This window comes from Tenrec ecaudatus, chromosome 1, assembly GCF_050624435.1.
Source record: "Tenrec ecaudatus isolate mTenEca1 chromosome 1, mTenEca1.hap1, whole genome shotgun sequence".
Classification (NCBI taxonomy): Eukaryota; Metazoa; Chordata; class Mammalia; order Afrosoricida; family Tenrecidae; genus Tenrec; species Tenrec ecaudatus.
In genome coordinates, this window is record NC_134530.1 from 79,246,236 (window position 1) to 79,265,739 (window position 19,504).

The window sequence follows — 19,504 nt, forward strand, 5'->3', positions numbered from 1 at the left end:
CGCAGAGGGAAGACCTTCCCACTGAGGCGGCCCACGATGGCACAGGCTGCCTCCCTCCATAATGGGCAGTCTGCCACGGCAGGTAGTCTGGTGCTGAGGACAGCAGTGAGCTTGTGCAGGGGAGGAGGGTGGGAGAGGGGACACTGACCATTCTTGCCAACCCTAACACGAACAAGTTAGTAAGCAGCAGAACACCAAGCACCAGGCCAAAGAATTCTGCCTCCATTGTGAAATGCTGGCACCCTCTTCTCAATCATAGGGACAGATTTTTCATTTTTAAGTTGTTTTGTCTGCTATGGTTCGGCTAGTCTAATGACCGCGTCTGCATCTTGAAGACACCAGCCACTCTGACAAGCACGCGGAAGTCCCTGTGTGCTGCCTGCCTTCTGCGTGTCCTGGGGAGAGCCGCTTGAACTCTACTTCTCGGGGTTCTCACGGCGAAAAGGGGACTAATAATAGTGCCTGGTTCTTGGAGGTTTTTTGAGGATGGAGTGAGAGAATCCAAGTAGGGATCATTAACTGGTAGCCGGCAGCTGTTAACCACTGCATAAGTGTTAGCTTTGTGATGATCATGGATATGGTCCACATGTTGTCTTCTCCTATTTCCAGATGTGGAAACCCAGCTGAGGGAAGTCAAAGTACCACACCCAAGGTCACACCGCTAATACTACTGGCAGGACCAGGAGGCAAACTCAGGTCTCAACTTTGCCACAATCCCTAGGCTAGAATGGTATCAAGGTTCGCATAAAGTTTTGCATTTAATTATCTCAGAGTTTCACAAAGACCCCTAGCATCCAAGAGGCCTGACAGTTCACTAAGTGTGCGGACGGCTGCTATAAACTGAGTGTGCCGCTAGTCCGCTGCCATCAGGGTTTGATCTATAAAGCATGAATAGAAATCTTACTTTTCTGGAACATAACAAGGGCATACATGAAAATATACCTTTGTGATCAAGCGCAGCCACCTAAAACTGCAACCAGTTCAGGAACCTAGACATCTCCCTAGACTCCTCTTTCCCCATGCCTTACCCTTTCCCCAGTCTGCCCCCTGCCCAACTCTACTTCCATCTTCACCAAAGTAGCCATTTCAGCTGTCTCCCACCAATTCGGACTCTGCAGACCCACATCTTAGCTCTCCAGCCATGCTGCTCAGAACCTTCCAGCAGTCCCCTTTTTTTCAGAATATAATTCATACTCATTAGGCTGAGTTTAAGGAGCTCTAGTAGGTAGTGGGTTACACCCTGCGCTGCTAACAGGGTCACAGATTCAAATGCACCAGACGCTCTACAAGCAAGTGACGAGGCTTTCTGCTCCCGTGAAGACTGACAGCCTGGGCGGTGTTACTCTGTCCTTGCGAGTTGCTGAGTCGGAACAGCCCGGATGCCACGGGGTCTGGTCTTGGTGTCTGAGGTTGAGCTCCGGCTCATCTCTTGTCTTCACCTCTGCTTTGCTTCCAGGGGGTCCAAGTTTTGGCTCTCCTGTCTGTATCTTATCTTTCATGTCTCTAAATTGCCCCGAAAACCATTCCCTTAGCCTAGATCACCCTTCCCCGCCCTCTTCCCCTGGCTAAGTCACACACTTTCCATCGAGTTTCATTTTAGGGTCACTGCCTCCTGGAAGCCTTCCTTAATTCCCTCCTTTTCATTCCCATGGCCCCGTTTCCCTCTCCCACTGCACGTCCTGTGAGTACTAATGCCCTGTGTGCCGCGTTTCCCTCGCCCACCAAGGCAGAGGCCACGCCTGATTCACCTTGTGCTGCCACTGCGTGGTACTGAACCTGGCACACAGTGGATGGTGAATCTATGCGGGAGCCCACGGTTAGAAAGTATAAAAAAATAACACTCCAAAGACAAGTCAAACCTCGGTTTTGTCAGAGTCGTCGTTCCCCAGTAACTCATCATCCTCTTCTCTCCTTGAGCCTCTTGGGGTTCCAGGCTGAGGCTTTGGGGTTTCGCTGGGATCCTCAATGCTTATCGTGGTCTCATCTGGGCTTGCTGCTAGAGAAGTAGCTGCATCACCGAATTCTGAGACCAAGCAGAGGACAAGGGCATCGGAGACCGTCCCACACCGGAAATGCCTGCCTCCTCACTGAAAGCCATGCTGCTGCCAGCTCAGCTCTGCTGTAGACGTTGTCTGGTTCTCTGGGGAAAATCCCATCCAGAAACCAGGCCGACCCAGGAAAATGAGGAAGCGAGAATTTGGCGTCAGACCTGGGCCTTAGTCCTGGCTCTGTTACTTACTAATCTCTATAAGCCTCAGTCTTCTCAGCTGTACAATGGGAAGAATAGGATCGACTTTAGGAAGTTTGGGGAGCATTAGAGATATTACCTACATAAAGTCCCCTGCAGAGTATCTGCCCCACAGCTAGCATCCAATCTAGAGCTCATCTTTGATCCAAGTTCAAAGAAGTTTAATGAGTTATTTCTTCCAATGATGTATATAATAATCACTTTTAAAATTATAGAGACAAAAATGAAAGTAGAAACTATAGAAAAATCAGTCTTGACAAGTCATTAGATTATGAGTCCCTTAAGCGAATGGCAGGGGAGGTTGGGGGTAAAGGGAATCTAATAATAATGGGTACAAGAGTGAAGGAAATGTTCTAAAACTGATTGTGGTGATGATTACACAACTCTCCTCAATATATTGAAAGCACTGAATCGTATGGTACGTACATTATGTGCCAATAAAACTGTTTATCAGCCTTGGTGCCCTCATCCAAAAGCCAACACAGACATTCTGGTGTGGTTCCCCCCTCTCTACCTACTGCCAGGGATAGTCATGGCAGCATGTATTGTGAAGATGGAGCTGGCTCTCACCTTGGTCATCCTGTCTCTCCCTCTGGTAGTAGAGAGGCAGCCTGTGGAGCCTGTGGAGCCAGGCTGCCGGGTTTAAATCCTGGCTTTACCACTTACTCAAGGTGATCCTTTCTGCCAATTACTTGGTTTTCTAGGTGTATCAAATTCTACTTTATCGTTTTATCTCCAGTGTCTACTGCGATTCCAATCACAAAGGAGATGCTCAATAAATATCTGTTGAACGGGAGGCGGAATGGCACAAACATGTTCTATAATCGGTGCACTAAGTTTACGGATGGAGCGGCCACCATCTACAGAGCCCTGGCGGCACGCTGTAGGTTAAGCACTGGGTTGCCAGCTACCAAAGCCGCTGATTAAGCACACCAGTCACTCCACGGGAAAAAGATGAGGCTCTCTGCTCCCAGAATGATTTAGTCTCAACAAAGAGCAGTTCTACTCTGTCCTACTGGGTCACGAGGAGTCAGAATGGGCAGTGGCAGTGGGTTTGCCTGCTTATCAGAATCTGAAAAACAAGAAAAACTGTTGTGGGCAAAGAGAAAACCTTGAACACAGTCAACAGGAGACCTTTGTAAGATCTTTGAAATAATTTTCTTTAAGGTATGCACCAGTATACCAGTGAAAATCTGCTGCCACGATTGTGGGAAACATGTACCTTCGAACTGCAAGTCATCTACAGCTGCCATTCAGCCAGTGGGTCTTCAATCAATTATTAAGAAGAAATTTGTAAGGGTCTAAAAAGAAAAAAAAACGTAATGGAATAACAAGATAAAGTATCTGCAATCATCTTAGCACTAGAAATGGCACTGCTCTCTCTTACGAACTTTTCCAGTGGGGTTTATTAAAACATACTCAGCATCAGATAATTAAAACTAGGAGCCCTAGGGAAACGGTGACTAATTGTTGGGCTGCCGTCTGAATGGTCAGCAGTTCAAAACCAGTTAGCAGCCCCAAGGAAGAAAGACTGGGCTTTCTACTCCCTTAAGCAGAAACCCAGAGGGGTCACAATGAATCAGCACTGAGTGGATGGGAGTGAGTTTTGAGTTTTTTGTTATTAACACTATTGTAAGAAAGGGGGAAAATGGAAAGTAAACTTTAAAGTGTTGAACAGTCGGATGTTACTTCGAGGACTAAGGTGCGCCTGACCCAAGCCAAGGTATTCTCCATCGGATCGTATGCATGCACAAGTTGGGCACTGCCGAAGGAACACCGAAGAAGAGTGGATGGCATGGGCTGCCAAAGGAACAGCCAGACTGCTCCGCAGATGGCAAGGATGGCAGGACTGGTCTCACAAACTCATGTCATCCGGAGACAACAGTCCCTGGACAAAGGGCATCCCGCTTGGTCAGGTGGAGAGGCGGGCAAGATGGATTGACACAAGCGGCTGCACGGCTGCGCTCAAACATTAAGCACGATTGTGAGGATGACACAGGGCTGGGCCGGGGTCTCTTTTTGGGGGTCGCTGTGAGTCAGCACCCACTGGGTGGCACCCAACAACAAAATCCTGAGCGTGAAAGGTTGCATCTGATTTCACCCACGAGGCTTCGTGCTTAGGGCTGGTCTGGAGACGGGCGGCTGAGAAAGGCAGGCTGACGTTGGAAGGCGGCAGCTGAAGGGAAGGGCAGAAGAGCCACAGCAGATCAGCCTGTGGGGTCAGACAGACCTGGGCTTGACGAGTGCTTCTGCTGCTTTGGGCTCCTCGGGGCCTCAGTGCCCTCATCTGAAAAATGGGTTCGTAATAGTACCTCCTAGCCGGGCTGTCGGGGGCATTAGTAAGGGCAGCGCATATAGGCGCTGAGCGCAGGGCGAAGGCAATTAACTGGTGACGGTGACGGGCCCTGCAGTGAAGGGAACCACGAACCCAGGTGGGTCTTGGGCGGAGCTGTCCCGGAAGCCGGGGCAACGTCTCCGGGAGAGGCGCAGGCCACGCGGCCCGGGCGGCAGACGCTCCGGTCCGGTCCGGTCCGCCCGCAGAGGCCCCGCAGGCCCGGCCGCCTCACCTTGCGCGGCGTCCCGCGGGTCCCGGGAAGGATGCCGCCTGCGACGCTGCGCGCAGGTTACTCTCCCACGCAGTAGCCGGAAGCCGGAGGTCCGGGGCGGGGCTGCCCCGCCCCCTCCGGGCGGAGCCCCGCCTCCTCCGGGCGGAGCCCCGCCCCTTAAAGAGACCGCCGCGCCGGCGCAGACTCGCTCCCGCGCTCCGCGGGCAGAGGCACCGGAAGCGCTGCTTCGCCGCCCGGGCCCTGCTCTGCAGGCTTCGCTCCCGATGGCTGGGCTTTCTTGCTGTTTGCATATATCTTTTCTCGTCTGGACTTGACAATAAACTTTAAAATGAAAAGGGGCGGGGGCGGGAGGCGTCGACCAGTGTCACCGTCACCTTTGGGGGCATAAAACTGAGGGAGTGCATGATTTTGTGGTTTGAGGAATGAATGGTTAAGGACAGGATAATGTTAGTTCGTCCGAGCACCCTTAGGAATCAGAACAGACCCAGCACAGAAGTTCTTGTCTCTGCCGGCAGAGTCCACCTTCTGCCCAGGGCGGGCATGGAGGACGGACGGGGTGCAGTCAGGGTAGGTACCACTTAACCCTCTAGCTCCCCACGTACCTGACCACCACCTCCAATAGGCAGAGACCCACCACCCGAGGATGAGTCTCAGAGGAAATGGATGAGAGACCGTTTGCCACGCCTCCTGTTTTCACCCCGTTGGCTCTCATAAAATGTCGCTCTCCCTTTTTGAAGTTATCATGCTACTGTTGTGGAGAGTATACAGCAAAACATCCACCAATTCAACCGTCACTGCAGGATCAGTTCAGTAACACTGATCAAACCGTGCAACCAGCTCACCTGCCTGTTCTGAATTGTCCCGCCCCGCGCCTTGACATAAACTCACAGCCCCCTAAGGTTCCTGTCTAGTCGTCCCAGTAGCTAATGTCACTTTGAGCCCATGGAGATTGTTCTTGAAAGATCACCATGATCAAGGGGGCATTTTCCACGAGGTAAGTCTGTGGCACGGTCTGGTAAGTGTGTGTGGTAGTTACATAATCTGTTGTCAATTTGAGACATACTAGTGAAGGGGTGGAGTTTATTAAACTGTCAGGTTGCAGCTCAATGACCTCATTTGAAGGTGCTTAGAGATACAGACTCACTCCCTGTGAGACATTCCTGACAACCTGCCTGATGGAGCTACACAGATGTGGCCAGAGCCATGTGGAGAACCACACCAGCGCTGAGATGCTTCTACCGCCACTGGATCCCCAAGACATTCCACCCACTGGCCTGTGATTGCCCTGCATTCAGCATCTTGCATGTGTTTCATGAGTCTGAAGAGGAATTTATAGCTTTGTATTGGACATATGGGCTAATATCAGAATTATGGACTTGATCTGGATTGGGCTGGGATGTTTTCTTACTATACAATTTCTCTCTTATATAAAGCTCTTTCTTATATACATATGAATGTCTATGAATTTGTTTCTCTAGTCCACCCAAGCTAACACAGTGTGGAACTGATAACTGCAAGGTTGGTGCTTCAAACCCACAAGCCAATCAGGAAAGAAAGAAGGGGGTATCTGTCCCCTTCAAGAGTTACATCCTATGAAGCCCTATATAAGGTCACTATGAATCAGATCAATTGGATGGCAATGCGATTTGTTTATTGTTTTTATTTTGGGGAGGAAGAGTTAAACTCTTGTGGCTTGTGTGTTGTTGTGATGCTTGAATAGATGTCACTGGCATTTCAAATGCCAGCAGGGTCATTCAAAGTGAACAGGTTTCGGCAGAGCTTCCAGACTCAAAACAGACTGAAGAAGAAATCAGCTGTCCTCTTCAGCGAAATTAGCTGATGAAAACTTTATAGCATCGAATCATTTTCAGATGTTGAAGGACTAATGACTATGACTGAGGAAGAGCTGCATTCTCAAAGTAAATTGGACAATGGTAATGTGAACACAGTAATTAGCCTATGGGACTAAGTCCTTCAGAACCCTCATTTCCTGATGGCACTCAAAAGGAGACAAAAGAGCTACAGAAATCTATTAATAATCAGTATGCATAGCATTGAAACACTGTCAGATACAGAAGGCCTAATGAGTGGAAGGAGAACATTGTCAGCAATAGTCTCGGAAGATGTGCCCCTCAATTCCGAAGGCCCTGGAACTATGACTGAGGAGGAGCTGCTTTCTCAACCATGTGAGGTGAATGGAGTAAAGCTTGTGGGCTTGGAAGCTTCTGGATCTTCGTTTGCTGGTGGAGGTGAGAGAAACTGCTGAAAAAAATCTAATAATCAGAACTTAGAATGTACTAAGTTTGAATCTAGGAAACTTGTAGGTCATCAAAATGAAATGGCATGTGTAAAGATGGATATCGTAGGTACTAGTGAGCTGAACTAGAGCTAGTATCGGCCATGTTGAATGAGAAAACCAGATGTTTACTATGTCAGGAATGACACAATCAAGAGGAAGGGTGTTGCATTCATTGTCAAAAAGGACATTGCAGATCTATCTTGAAGTCCAGTGCTTCCTGTGATAGGATTATATCTATCTGCCTTCAAGGAAATCCATCAATATGACTATTATTTAAATTTAGACACCAACCCCTATAGTAGTGAGAAAGAAATTGAAGAATTCTACTGACATGTCACTCAGAAGATGATAAACATGCAATCAAGATGCATTGATAATTATTGGCAATTGGAATACAGAAGTTTAAAACAAAGAGGAAAAAACAGTAGTTCGAAAATATGGTGATAGAAACAAAGTTGGAGATCTCATGATAGAAGTTTGCAAGACTAACAACTCATTCATAGCAAATACCTTGTTTTTCAACAACACAAATGGCAACTACACACATAGACATCTCCAGATGGAACACACAGGAATCAAATTGCTACATCCACGGGAAGAAATTATGGAGCATCTCAATTATCAGCAGCTAAAACCAAGCAAGGGGCTGACTGTGGAACTGACCATCAATTGCTCATATATAATTTGAGGCTGACAGGTGGCGATGAAGCATGGTAGTAGGGCAGGAGGAAAGTCAAGGGAGATGGAGGAAAGAGCTAGGAGTCAAAGGGCATTCATAGAGGTCTAGACAAAGACATGTACATGCAAATATATATAGGAGGATGGGGAAATAGATCTATGTGTCTATATTTATAGGTCAAGTATTAAGGTGGCGGAAGGACCTTGGGCCTCTACTCAAACACTCCCTCAATGCATAAATACCTTCTTTTATTAAATTGGAACTCTGTGATGCTCACTCTCCCGACACAACGGCTGGAGCCAAAGTGAGTGAACAAGTAAATGTGGTGAAGAAAGCTGATGGTGCCCGGCTATCAAAAGAGATAGTGACTGGGGTCTTAAAGGCTTGAAGATAAACAAGCAGCCATCTAGCTCAGAAGCAACAAAGTCCACATGGAAGAACACACTAGCCTGAGTGAGCGAGTGGTCCCAAAGGGATCAGTTACCAGGCATCAAAGAACAAAAAATCATATCATTGACTGCACACCTCCATGATAGGATCGCTGAAGACAAATGGGTGCATAAGCAAATGTGGTGAAGAAAGCTGATGGTGCCCGGCTATCAAAAGAGATAGTGTCTGGGGTCTTAAAGGCTTGAAGGTGAACAAGCGGCCATCTAGCTCAGAAGCAAATAAGCCCACATGGAAGAAGCAAACCGGCCAGTGCGATCACGAGGTGCCCAAGGGACCAGGTATAAGGCATCATGCAAAAAAAAAAGATATAAGTGTGTGTATGTATGTGTATATATGTATATATGTATGTATATATATGTATATATATATCATATTAAATGAAGGGGGAAGTGCAGAGTGGAGACCCAAGGCCCAAGTGTCGACCAACGGAGATCCCCTCATAGAGGGGTTTAGGAGAGGAGATGGGTTAATTAGGGTGTGAGGTAGTATCGATGAAGAACACAGCTTTCCCCCGGATCCTGGATGCTTCCTCCCCCCAACTACCATGATCCGAATTCTACCTTGCAGGGCTGGATAGGACAGAGGCTGTACACTGGTGCATATGAGGGTTGGAGGTACAGGGAATCCAGGGTGGATGATACCTTCAGGACCAAGGTGTGAGGGACGATGCGGGGAGAGTGGAGGGCGAGTGGGTTGGAAAGGGGGAACTGATTACAAGGATCCACATGTGACCTCATCCCTGGGAGAGGGACAGCAGAGAAGGGGGAAGGGAGACTCCGGATAGGGCAAGATATGACAAAACAACGATGTATAAATTACCAAGGGCATATGAGGGAGGGGGGAAGGGGGAGGGAGGAGGGGGAAAAAAAGAGGACCTGATGCAAGGGGCTTAAGTGGAGAGCAAATGCCTTGAGAATGATTGGGGCAGGGAATGTATGGATGTGCTTTATACAGTTGATGTATGTATATGTGTGGATTGTGGTAAGAGTTGTATGAGTCCCTAATAAAATGTAAAAGAAGAAAAGAGAAAAAAATGAAAAAAAAAATAATAATTTGAGGCTGAAGTTGAAAAAAATTAAAGCAAGTCCACGAGAGCCCATATGTGACCTTGAATCTTGAGATCATCGCAAGACCAGATTGGATGCATTGAACACTAAGGACAAAAAATCTGGAGAGTTCTTGGAAGACATCAAGAAGAATATCATACATGAAGAAAGCAATAGGTCATTAAAAAGACAGGATAGAAAGAAAAGATCAAAATGGATGTCAGAAGAGATTCTGAACTTGCTCTTAATCACTGAGTAGCTAAGGCACATGGAAGAACTGATGAAGTCAAGGAGCCGCACAGAAAATTTCAAAGGCAGCAGAGGAGGGCAAGGCCAAATGTTATGATGAAATGTGCAAAGACCTGGAGTTAGAAAACCTAAAAGGAAGAACCGATTCATCATATTAAACTGAAAGAACTCAAGGGGGAAAAAATCAAGCCTTGACTTGTGATATTGAAAGTGAAATTTCTTTGGGGTTATCTCAGAGATTACAATTAATATCCCAAATTTATAACAAACTAATTTAAATTGATACCAACTTAACTTTAATAACATATAAACAAACACTCTGTTCCTATACCTCCCCTCTCCCTTTTACCTTGTGGTTGTCACAAATTACATGTTTATATGTTAAGTCTGATGACACAAATTTATCATTTTTATGCAATTGTCTTTTGAATCATAAAGGGCATAGTAAATAGAATTATAAACAGAAAATACAATCAAATTGAACCTTCTCTTTGCCCATGAAATATATATATTAATATATATAACTCAGTAAGATTAAGCATTTCAGTAACATGGAGGATAGAATGCAGTGAGATGATATATTTAAAGGGCTGAAAGAAAAGACCTGTCAATCAAGAGTTTTGTACTTGGAAAAATGTCTTTCAGCTTGGAAGGCCTCCTTTTAGTATTTCTGTGGGGATAGGCCTTCTGGTAATGAAATCCGTCAGCATTTGTCTTTCTGGGAATATCATACTTTCACTTTTGAAAGACAAAATTCTAGCCTCCATACAACTGGCATGCTTAATTTTATTGAAGATTTCTTATACGAGTGGTTTTTTTTTAAGTTCACGGGAAAATTCTATTTTCCCACACTCTGTTTCTTAGCCTATGTCCAGCTAGGTCTCTGTCTCTTAATCTGTATCCCGCTAGTGTCTTGATAGATATTTCTTGAACGCCAAAGGAAAATAGGAAAGCAACAAGCAAACCTCTCCAAACATTTCCACATTGGCCTTGTGTTAAGGACCTCCTTCGACACTTAGGGATTTGGGATTTGGGATCCAAGTTAGGGTGTAGAATCTCCTCAGGTATTTTCTGAGAACACATTTTGCCATGCTATGTGCAGGACTTTCTCATTCTCCTTGTACACATGGTGCTTTTGAAAGCACTAAATTCCAAAAGAAATTCTCTCTGTATTCTACCAGTCCTCAGGTGCCTGTGTATCCTTTAATCACCCTTTTTGGCCTCGGGAAATGACAGGCAGTTATAGGTCTTGGGCAACCACTAATCCACTTTCTGTCTTTATGCATTTGCCTACTCTGGACATTTCATACACATGGAATCATATAACATGAAGCCTTTTGTCACTGCCTTATCTCACCTACTGTTATGTTTTCATGATTCAATCATGGTAGGAAGATATACCACTTCTTTATATTTTTATTGTTGAGTAATATTCCATCGTATGGATTACTACATTTTGTCCATTGTATGGATGACTACATTTTGATATTTCTGTTTGGTTAAATGTATTGTTTGTGGTGTTGAGTCAGCTCTGGCTCATGTTGACGCTATATAACAGAATGAAGTGTCACTTAGTCCTTTGCTGTTTTCATCATTAATATGTTTGAGTCAATTATTGTGGTTATTATGTCAATCCAGCTCATTGAAGGCTCCCCTCATTTTTGCTGCTTATCTACTTTTTCAAGCATTATGTCCTTTCTAGAGATTGGTCTTTCCTGATGGCATATCCACACAAGCAATTCATATGTATACTATTAACATGTCCAATGTTGGAAGATTATCACTTGTGGGAGCCTATACAGCAGTTGAAAAATAACACAGCAAACCCGCCTGGGGAGGAAGCCCCATATCTACATCACTTACAGACCATGTTCCCTGCTGTATGGGTCGAGACCAACCTCCCAGGTTGGCTAAGCATCTCCCTCCAATTGTTGTACAGCTGAGGGCAACAGTTGCCCCTGTTCAGGTAAAGCACTATCTGATGAGCCAGGACGCCAGACAGGGAATCACGCCACACATCAGACAGCTTCTAGAAGAAGGTATACTCACCAAATGTAAGTCACCTTGGAACGCCCCTTTACTCCCTGTTCTAAAACCTGCAACTAAGGACTATCATCCAGTCCAGGCCTTCAGAGAGGTTAATAAGCGGGTAGAAACTGTCTACCCCATGGTACCCAACCCGCATACCATCCTTGGCCTTCTATGCCCAGCATCATTATTACACAGTCCTCGATTTAAAAGACGCTTTCTTTAGCAGTCCTCTGACCCCTGTTAATCAACCTATTTTTGCCTTCGAATGGACTGACCCTGAGTCTGGGGTAGCAGGGCAACTTACCTGGGCTTAGCTGCCATAGAGGTTCAAAAATCGGCCACCCTGTTTGATGAAGCCCTCTGTGATGACCGTGCTCCCTTCCGTAGTACGTAGATGACCTTCTGCCAGCAGCAGGGAAAAACAGACTTGGAAAGAAGCCACAGAGATCGTCTTAAATATCCTCCACACATTGAGCTACAGGGTATCTGCTCAAAAGGCCTTGTTTTGCTCACCTGAAGTTTCCGACCTGGGTACCTCATTCAAGAAGGGAAACAAACTTTTCCCCCAAGTTGTATTGCTATGGTGCCGCAAATCCCCACACTAAAACAAAACACCAAATCTGAGAGTTGCTGTGGGATATGACTGTGGATCCTGGGTTTTACTGCAATTTCAAGGCCCCTGTACGCAGTTACAGGAGGAAATGGACCCTTCAATTGGACAACTGTGGAGCAAGAAGCCTTTGAAAAACTAAAACAGACCCTTGTGTCTGCTCGAGCTTTAGCCCTGCCTGACATCACTAAACCCTTTAGCCTTAGCCCTGCCTGACATCACTAAACCCTTTAATCTTGTCATTCACAAAGGAAAGGGGGTGGCAAAAGGAGTCCTCAGCCACTAGGACTTTGGAATAGGCTGGTTGCCTATTTATCAAAACAGGTAGCTCCTGTATCCACAGGGTGGCCAGCATGCCTGTGGGCAATTGCGGCCACTGCCTTGTTGATAAAAGAAGCTATAAGTTATCGTTGGTTCAAGAATGAACTCTTGTTGCCCCACATGCTGTAGAGACACTTCACCGCAGTGCACCAGTGCCGATGGATTTCAAATGCCCACATCACCCAGTACCCAGGCTCTTTTACTGGATCGGTCTCACATCAAATTTCACAGGCTACTGTCTTAAACCCTGTGAGCCTTCTTACAGATGCAGACCCAAAGGAACCCCTGCGCGACTGTCAACAACTGATAGACTCTATTCAGACGGTTCCACCAGACTTCACAGACGTAATGGCACCAGATGAGGTACTATACACTGATTGAAGCAGCTTCGTCCCTAAAGGAACCAGGTATTCAGGGGCAGCAGTAGTCACCTCAAGCCATATTATTTGGTCTCAGGCACTTCTCCAGGGGATGTCAGCTCAAAAAGCACAATTGATACATTTAATACAGGTTTTAAAATGGGCAGAAGGAAAGGGCATCATCATTTATACTGACAGCAAGTATACATTTTCTATGACTCATGTAAATGGACCCATATACAAAGAGAAAGGGCTTTCAACTTTGGCCAGGAGGACATTAAGAACAAATATGTAAGACATGACAAAATAATAATAATTTATAAATTATCAGGGGTTCATGAGTGGGGGCCAGGGAGAGAGGGGGAAATATGAGGAGCTGATACCAAGGGCTCAAGTAGAAAGCAAATGTTTTGAGAATGATGATGGGAGCGTATGTACAAACGTGCTGGACACAATGGTTGCATGTATGGACTGTGATAAGAGTTGTACGAGGCCCCAATAAAAATTAAAAAAAAACAAACAAACATGAGATTCTGGTCCTATTGAAGGCTATATGGTTGCCAAAAACCTTGGCCCTGGTCTAGTGCAAAAGATATCAAATAATGATTTGGCATATGCAAACAGAAACCGAACAGCAGATGCAGAAGCCCAATTGGTGGTCCTAAGACCAGTGGGAACTCTCCCAACTCTAGTAATTCTGCCAGCTCCAACTCTCCCAGATGCGCCATCTCATACTCCTGAAGAAACAACATTTGCAAAATATTCAAAGGCTAAAGAAGAACCTACCAGCTGATGGGTCCTCGCTGATGGACAGATCTTGGTCCCAGAGGTTTTGAGTCACTCCTTATTAAAATGGGTTACATCAATCTACTCACTTATGGAAGTCTACACTGATGGAGCTGGTTTGAGGTAGGTATTATATGCCACATCTAAATCAAATTGCTTCTGACATAGCCTCTAGGAGCTCCACTTGTGCTCAAGTAAATGCAAAACCCATGCAAGCGCCTTCTACCCCAGCCCCTCCTCCCTGGGTATCCAGGTCTAAGGGTGCACACTCAGGGAGCACTGGGAATTAGACTGCATTGAAATAAACACCAGCATTTGGGTATAAATACTTGTTAGTTTTTATAGATACCTTTTCTTCTTGGGTCAAAGCTTTCCCTACCCGTTCTAAAACTGTTATTATAGTAACTAAAAAGCTTTTCCATGAGGCTGTTCCCCCATTTCATCCACCCCAGAGTCTGGGCTCAGACAATGGACCAGAAATCACAGTCTAAGTCTTTTGTATCCAAAGTGCTTGGAATTACCCGGACGTTATACTGCATTTATAGGCCACAGAGCTCTGGGCAGGTTGAGAGGATGAACAGGCCCCTAAAAGAAGTTCTCACTGAATTTCCTTAGAAACAGGTAAAAACTGGGCCAGTTTCCTCCCACTCACCCTTCCTCTGCACCCACTGTTCACCTTACAAAAAGGGATTTTTCTCCTTGTGAGATTATGTTCGGGAGGCCATCCTGTTGCTCTTCAAGCTACAAGATGACTACCAAGCTGATAATCATACCCATGATTTATTCGAGTCACGACAGGCGCTGCTGGTGAACAGAGAAGCTGTACCAGTCTCTCTGGGACACTGGACTCCAGTCTCCCAAAGATGTCCCCGTCTCATCTGTTCCAACCCAGAGATACAGTGTTAGTAAAGTGTTTCTGTTTCGGGACTCATTTCTTGCTGGAAAGGACCGGTCACTGTCATCCTCACCACGCCAACACCAGTCAAGGTCAACAGACTATATGCCTGGATACACGCTCTCACCTCAAAACTACCCCATCAGATGCCTAATGGAAGGTTTCCACCTTCTCATAAGATCCCCTAAAGGTAAGACTGTCTGTCCATGCTCCTAATTTTGCTTAATATACGTGTTAAATCCACGCTAAGCCCCCTGACCTGCACCTTACCCACTATGAGTGGCTCTTCATTGAGGGCCCATATGGTTGTTCTGTGGTCAATAAAGCTGACAACCTCACCGACTGGAGCATAGTACTTAATGTAACTAAAGAATGCAATCAAGGCACCCCCATCTCCTTACAGTTGACCTCTGGAAGCTTTTAAGCCTCTAAACCCCCCTGATGTCTCTACCCCAAACCCAGTCCCCTCCCAGTGTGTCATGGAGGCCAGCCCCTAACAAATCATCACAGGCCCGGCAGGCACAGTTGCACAGCTACAATAAGTAAAGATTATAGTAAAGGCCTAGAGAATAAGGGAGATGGGAGCGAGAGTAAAATGAAGCAGTCAGACACATTTCACAGTAGCACGCTCACCTCAGCTCCTCTTGGTGGTACAGGGCTGGAGAGAGAGTCATTCATTACTAACCAAGGCTTATATATCTTTTGGGGACATGCAAGCCCCCTAATTATAGGTAAAGACATATGTCACAGGAAACGGTTGTACTATAGGTAATACAGTAATGGGAGGGGGGTGATCTAGGGATACACACACTATAGGAAGAGGAGGGATTAAGGGTATACATGTGACAAGATGGGCAGATTCATGATGGCGGCCTAACCTTGATTGCCCTAGAGCTGGAGACTTTATTGAGCCTGAGCTCTCAGGGGAAGCAATCCTCTGTCAGTAACAGCAGGGAGCGAGCCCCACCTATTGTGGGAGAAACAATGGTGTCTGGTTGCTCTGGTTCGCTGGTGTCTTTAGGGAGGTTACTTGACAATCATTTACCATTAGTTGCAAGCAGTGTCCTAAATCTACCATATATATTTGGGGGAGTCCAGCTGGGGAACAGTCTTTTTGTAACCCACACCAGTGTGCCATCCCCTGGAGGTATTCCCTCAAGGGTGGGAATGTGGCTGTTAGGTGGAGAGAAAGAACTCCAGGAAAGGGTCTTTATGTGTGCCCAGGACCCACCAGCCAGCCTTACTGTGCCCAGCCTCATACTTGTGTCCAAGGTGGGATTCCGACGGCGGGTTCCACTGCCACAGGTCTTTCAGCCCTCGTTAAAAATGATCCTAATTTTAGGGAGTTATCTCAAAGTATAAATGCAGACGTAAGTCACTTAGAATACGCCATTGACCAGCCCTCAGACCAGATGGAATCACTAGCTGAAAGGGCACTCCCCAACCACAGGGATTGGATCTTTCATTCGTAAAGCAAGGAGGGCTACGTGCAGCTGCAGCGTCAGGAGAGGAGTGCTGTTTTCATGCAGACAACACTGGCATCATAGAAGAAAGAATGTAGAAAAACATAGAAAAGAACTCAAAGCCAGTGAGGGGCGGTATCAAAGATTGAATGGTCTCCCTGGGCCACAACCCTGTTACCCAGATTAGCTGGAACCCTAGCCCCCCTTCTGCTCACCCTCATGGTCGGGTCATGCATACTTAACTCCCTCTTCCATGTCATCTGCTCCTGCTTGATTGTTAAGCTTATGGTTCTCTGCACTCAGTATACCCCTCACGAGCAGTGGTTCTCAACCTTCCTAATGCTGCAACCCTTTAATACAGCTCCTCATGTTGTGGTCACCCCAACCATAAAATCATTCCATTGCTACTTCATAACTGTAATTCTGCTACTGTTCTGAATCATGATGTGTGGGATATAAAAAGACTTCCCCAGTTTTGTCTCCCCAAGAAATGCCAAACATTAGAGGCTATTTGCCAGCACATGGTGGGATGTCAGAAGCTTAGAGATATTCTCCCTGAAGGCATCCAGCCATCAGTCTGCTCCCACAACAGGTGGGGCTCACTCCTTGCTGTTAGGGACAATGGATTGCTTCCCCTGAAAGCTTGAAGTCTCCAGCGCAAGGTCAATCAAGGTTAAACTGCCATCATGAATCTAGGATCCGCCCATCTTGTCACATGTATACCCCCAATACTTCCCCTTCCTATTGTGTATAAATCCCTAGACCATCCCCCTTCTCATTACTGTATTACCTGTAGTAAAACCCCTTCTTGTGACGTATATCTTGACTGTAATTAGGGGGCTGGTACGCTCCCAAAAGATATATAAGCCTTGGTTAGCAATAAATCACTCTCGCTGTCTCTCTCCTGCCCTGTACCACCAAGCAGAACTGAGGTGAGCGTGCTACTATGAAATGTGTCTGACTCCATTATTTCTCTCTCGCCTATTTTCTTTGACTTTACTATAATCGTTACTTATTATCACTGTACAATTGCACCTGCCAGGCCTGTGACGATTTGTTAGGGGCTGACTCCCCTGACAGTCATGTAAATCATAATGTGTTTTCCAATGGTCTTAGGCAACCCCTGTGAAAGGATCGTTCACCCCCAAAGGGGTTGTGACCCACAGGTTGAGAACCACTGCTCCAGAGAATCCTTCCAGACATCCAGACGCTCCCCTGTAAGACCAGTGGGGAATGTTCCAGCTTACCCCAATATTCTGGCCTACCCCCTCACCCAACCCAGGGAAGTGTACGTTATGCCATCTTGCCTTAAGGCCATGTCCCCTATAACCCACTGCCCTGTTGATAACTTGCTATCAAGCTGTCCAGGCAATTTTCCAGCCTAAGTTTGTAGCCTTCAGATAACTCTCTACTTTGTTCCAGGATATTATTATAGACTAACCTTTCGTTTATGTCATCAGCTAGGCTAATCAGAGTGGAAAATAGGATGCAATTGGAACTTTGTAATTTGCAGCTTGAAAAACAGGATAGGGTTTTTGCCTTTATATACCCTGCCTGACTGCTGTTTAGGGCTTTGGGGATTTTAAGAGATGCTAGTCCTCCTGGAGCCTGGGGCTTCATAAAGACCCCAAATTTGTAATTTGACATCAAGGCATTACGGTTGTCTTTTAATTTCTCACGGCATCTAACAATGGGTGTAGAAAACCTCATCTTTCTCCCTTGGAGTGGCTGGTGGTTTCAAACTGCCACCGTCGTGTTAGCAGTCAGATGTGCAGCTCACTCTGCCATGAGGGCTCCTCCCGTAGTGTTGTTGCTACGGTTAGATGTCATGAACTCAGTTCCCACCCTATAGTGATCCTATGCACACAGTACGAAACACCGCCTGCTCCTGCCTCATCCTCAGTTATTCTGATGCCTGGGCTCATTGTTGCTGCCACCCTGTCAGTCCCTCTTTCAGTCCAAATAGTCCCCTCCACTTTACAACGTATGATGTCCTTCTCCAGAGACTGGTGTCTCCTGACAACATGACTAAGTATGTAAGATGAAGCGCTGCTATCCTTGCCTCTAAGGAGCACTTTGACCGTACTTCTTCCAAACACACCAGTTTGTCCTTTTAGCAGTCCATGATGCTTTCAGCAGTCTTCTCTAGTACTATAATTCAAACGCATTGCTTCTTAATCAGTCAGCCTTGTTCAGTGTCCAACTTTCACAAGTATATGGGGCAATTGGCAAAAGCATCATAAGGTACACCTTTGTCAGATGATATCCTTGCTTTAAGAGGTCTTGTGCAAGATCTCTTGACTGCTGCTTCCATGAGCATTGGTTGTGGATCCAAGCAAGACAAAATCTTGACAACTTCAATCTTTTCTCCATTTTTCATGATGTTACCTAATCATCAGGTATGGGGGAAAGGCCAGCCCCCCACAACTAATCTCAGGTTTGATAGGTGCAATTGTACGGTTAAGATATATAAAAATTATAATAAAGTCATAGAGAGCATGAGAGATAGAAGAGAGATTGAAATAATGGAGTCAGACACATTTCATAGTAGCATGCTTACCTCAGCCTCACGTGGTGATCCACATGGAGATGGGAGACCAGAAGTCAGGAGAGAAGGGGAGGGAAGGAGGACAAGGGAAAAGGGAACAAGGGAGTGAGGACCGGAGGAGAAGAAGGGGAGAGCCGAGAGAGGCCAACAAGGCTCTTTATTGCTAACCAAGGCTTATATACCTTTGGGGGACATGCAAGCCCACTAATTACAGGTAAAGACATATGTCACAGGAAGGGGTTGTACTATAGGTAATACAGTAATGAGAAGGGGACAATCTAGGGCTATACACACAATAGGAAGGGGAGGGATTAGGGCACAAGTGACAAGATGGGTGGAACCTAGATTCAGAATGGCAACCTAACTTTGGATGTCACAGAGCAGGTTGGACCTGTTCTCTGGATCTCCATAGAAACCATTACCAGTAGGGTGTAAACCCCACCTACAGGGACCAGATTAATGGTGGAAAGTCTTTAGGAAGAAGTAACCCATTGTCCTTATCATCAGGGAGTGGACCCTACCTGTGATGGGCCCAGACAGTTGTCTGGCAACTGACTGCCTACAGGGAGGTGACTTGACAATCATTTACCATTAGCTGCAAGCAGTGTCCTAAGTCTAACATTTATTTGGGGGAGTTGACTTGGGAGAAATCTTTCTTTTTCCTACAATCAGGTGTGATGATTTTAGTTTAGGTTTTTGTTTTGTTTTGTTTTTTGTAGTCAGTTGTAATCCACACTGAAGGCTGCAATCCTTGATCTTCATCAGCAAGTGCTTCAAGTCCTCCTCACTGTCAGCAAGCCGCTCCCTATCACAAGTTGTTAATAAGCCTTCCTATGATCCGGATGTCACATTCTTCTTATAATCCAGCTTCTCTGATTATCTGCTCAGCATACAGATTGAATAAGTGTGGTGAAAGGGTACAAACTTGATGCACACCTTTCCTAATTTTAAGC

The 19,504-nt window shown here is 46.0% G+C and overlaps 1 protein-coding gene across 5 annotated transcripts in view; it reads right to left on the reverse strand.

Moving 5' to 3' along the window:
- YIPF1 (Yip1 domain family member 1) overlaps positions 1 to 4,944 on the reverse strand; it is a 47,952-nt gene extending 43,008 nt beyond the window's left edge. For 4 of the 5 annotated variants that reach the window (XM_075556432.1, XM_075556454.1, XM_075556446.1 and 1 more), the window contains exons 1-3: positions 4,816 to 4,944; positions 3,471 to 3,549; positions 1,860 to 2,023 (exon numbers count right to left, since the gene is read on the reverse strand). In XM_075556432.1, coding sequence (XP_075412547.1) covers positions 1,860 to 2,023; positions 3,471 to 3,501 — 195 coding nt within the window. In that variant the 5' untranslated portion in view covers positions 3,502 to 3,549; positions 4,816 to 4,944. Of the gene's footprint in view, positions 1 to 1,859; positions 2,024 to 3,470; positions 3,550 to 4,676; positions 4,698 to 4,815 lie in introns of those variants that run through there. The other variant, XM_075556438.1, reaches the window with a different exon arrangement.
- Between the last annotated feature and the right edge of the window lie 14,560 nt (positions 4,945 to 19,504).